Source organism: Austrofundulus limnaeus, unplaced genomic scaffold (genome assembly GCF_001266775.1).
Source record: "Austrofundulus limnaeus strain Quisiro unplaced genomic scaffold, Austrofundulus_limnaeus-1.0 Scaffold116, whole genome shotgun sequence".
NCBI classification, from domain to species: Eukaryota; Metazoa; Chordata; class Actinopteri; order Cyprinodontiformes; family Rivulidae; genus Austrofundulus; species Austrofundulus limnaeus.
Window position 1 is genome coordinate 1794799 of NW_013952518.1, and position 2626 is coordinate 1797424.

Consider the following 2626-nt stretch of genomic DNA (forward strand, 5'->3'; position numbering starts at 1 on the left):
AGAACCCATTTGTGATGGTGGACTCGTTCACTCTGCTCCACACTGTTAGGATCCACTGGCAGACATCAGGAAATGTCGCTCTTCGCATTCGGCCAATTTTTGTGAATGATTTATCCCTGTCAGTCAGCTGCTGGGAAAGCCCTCCCACTCCAGCAGACGTCACTGCATGGGATTCCTTCCCGGGGAGTGCAATGCCGAAAAAAAAGTCAGCAGCTCTTCACTTGATGTTTATCCATAAACTGGTCCTGGATTAAGCTCCAAAGTTTTTATCAGTCAGATTCCACTGTGAAAAATGTCTGTTTTATCCCCTTTTATGAGTTTTTGGTCATTGACCATCTTTAAATCGCTGCTTCCTGGTACAACAGTCGGCTCTGGAAGCGATCGCTTTTTTCTTTTTTTCCTTTCTTTTTTTTAAGCGAGTGGTTGAAGCAAATGGAGCATAAGAGCCCCCTGGTGGCTGAAGAAAAAAATCCACGTATAAGCCGCACCGGTCTAAAAGCCTCATGGTTCAAAGTTCAGGAAAAAAGTCGCGGCTTATAGTCCAAAAAATATGGTAATAAGATAACTGTTTTTCTACTGCTTTATTATTTAAGACAAATCAGTGTATACTGCACGACAAGTCTTTTTGTTGAAGTAATGCATCACGTTGGGAGTTTTTATTGTGTTTTAAATTTCAGAAGGGTTTTGCACGTAAAGATTATATATTTATATGCACACAGAAACAAGAAATAACAACCATGAATGTGTGTTTATGAAAAGCACGTTCAGCTAATGAGTTGCTCGGCTAAAGGAGGCATTCAGTTTTATCATCTTTCACTTAAAACTCATCAAATACACAATCCAACAATTCAAACAGTTTTGCAGACAAGTTGTGATCAGTGCATTAAACCACAGCAACACGGTGACATGTTTCACAGTCTGATGCTAACGTTAGCTCGTTCATTTCAAGATAGCATAAACTTTACCTGGAGCTGTGATCATGTTAGACGTGTTGCCTCCATGGTCCACAAGACACTCCGTCCGTCTTTTTACAGCATCCAAAGTATTTTCATATAGCTGGCTTTATTATTTTAGACAGGGGAAAAGTTTGGGGAACTCTCTTCCTTCATCCGTAACATGGGGGAAAGTCTGCAGTGGCACAGACCAGAGGAAAAAAAAACGCTTATACCGTAAGAACGGTATGACAGAAAATTTTAGTGGTTTTCAAACAATGATTTTTTCATTTCACAGTATACCTTGAAACTGGTATCTGGCCCATGCCTAGTATCTGGGTACATTTAAAATCCCATCTGTTGCTGGATAAAAACATGTTAACATGAGTTAAAACCAGGAGGGAGAAACTGTAAGACCTGCAGTGACTGGATCTGTTCTTCACCAGTCAGCTGATTGTTTCCTCCAGAGCTTAACATGTATCCAGATAAAACTTGACCCACAGTCCTGCATGTTTTAGATGTGTCCCTGCTTCAGCACACCTGACTGGGATGACTGGCAGACTTCTGAGTAGGTCATTAATTATTTGAAGCAGGAAAACATGCAGGACAGTGGGTCATGTCTCATCAATACAGCTGGAGCAAGTGATGGACAAACTTGAAGTGGTAATTAAAATATACAGCTACTCAAAGCTACAGGAAAACATGAAAGCCTTCAGGAAGGACTCTCTTTTTCTCCTGCTTGTATGCCTGACTGTAGAGCTCTGAAAAGGACTGAAATGTTTCACTTATTTCACCAAAATTACTTTTGTGTGTGTGTTTTTCAGATTATTGTTAAAATTTGTCTACGTCTTTCTTACTGCTACCAAAAGTCAGAGCACTGTTCTTACTCAAGCTGCATGTTTGGTTCCAGATTTTGTTGTGTTTTTTATAAAACTGCAAAAGAAAATTGCCAATAAAAGATTGGTGAGAAACCAAACATTAACAGCTCAGCAGAAATATTGTCTCTTTAACGTCTGCTCACTCACATGCTCAGTAATGGAGGCACATGTTGGACGCCACCAGGATGATCTACTCTCAAATGGTGTTTTTATTTCACACTTCATGGCATGGTTTGTGTGCAGGTATCAGCAGATAATGCATTACCACATGCAGAATGAGGAGTATGGGAAAGTAGTGCAGGCCTGCAAGCAGTATGGAGAGCAGGAGGGCTGCCTCTGGGAGCAGGCCCTGGGATACTTTGCAAGAAAGGAAGAGGACTGTAAGGCCTARATCAGTGAGGTTCTGCGTCACATTGATCAGAAAAACCTGATGCCTCCATTACTTGGTGAGCTGGTTAATGTTTTCATTCACAGTACCATTCAAACGTGAAYCATGTTAAGTTTTATTAAGATATGGGTAACTAATAAGGACAAATTTGATGGTAGCTTATTAGACCTTGTATTGTAGATGTAGTAGAGCTTATTTAATCTTGCTAAAATAAAAAAGATTAAACATTTAAAGGAGACCAATTATGGGTCCTAGAAATGTTTATGGTATGTCTGTGGGCTATCCAGACCATGTTCATTCAATTTAATGCACAAAATAATTCTCAGATAATAAAATTTCCCATTTTCTAGTTCTGCCTGCTCTGACTTCTGTTCAGAAGAGCTGTTTCTATCGGGTAAGAGAACTGTCAGAATCATTGTATGTGTAAG

General features: G+C 39.9%; 1 protein-coding gene across 1 annotated transcript in view; it reads left to right on the forward strand.

Annotated features, from left to right (window-relative positions):
* Window positions 1–2626, forward strand: part of vps11 (VPS11 core subunit of CORVET and HOPS complexes) — a gene marked incomplete in the record, with an annotated part of 23866 nt that overhangs the window by 18936 nt on the left and 2304 nt on the right. The window contains 1 exon segment of the mRNA XM_014014579.1: window positions 2054–2256. Coding sequence (XP_013870033.1) covers window positions 2054–2256 — 203 coding nt within the window.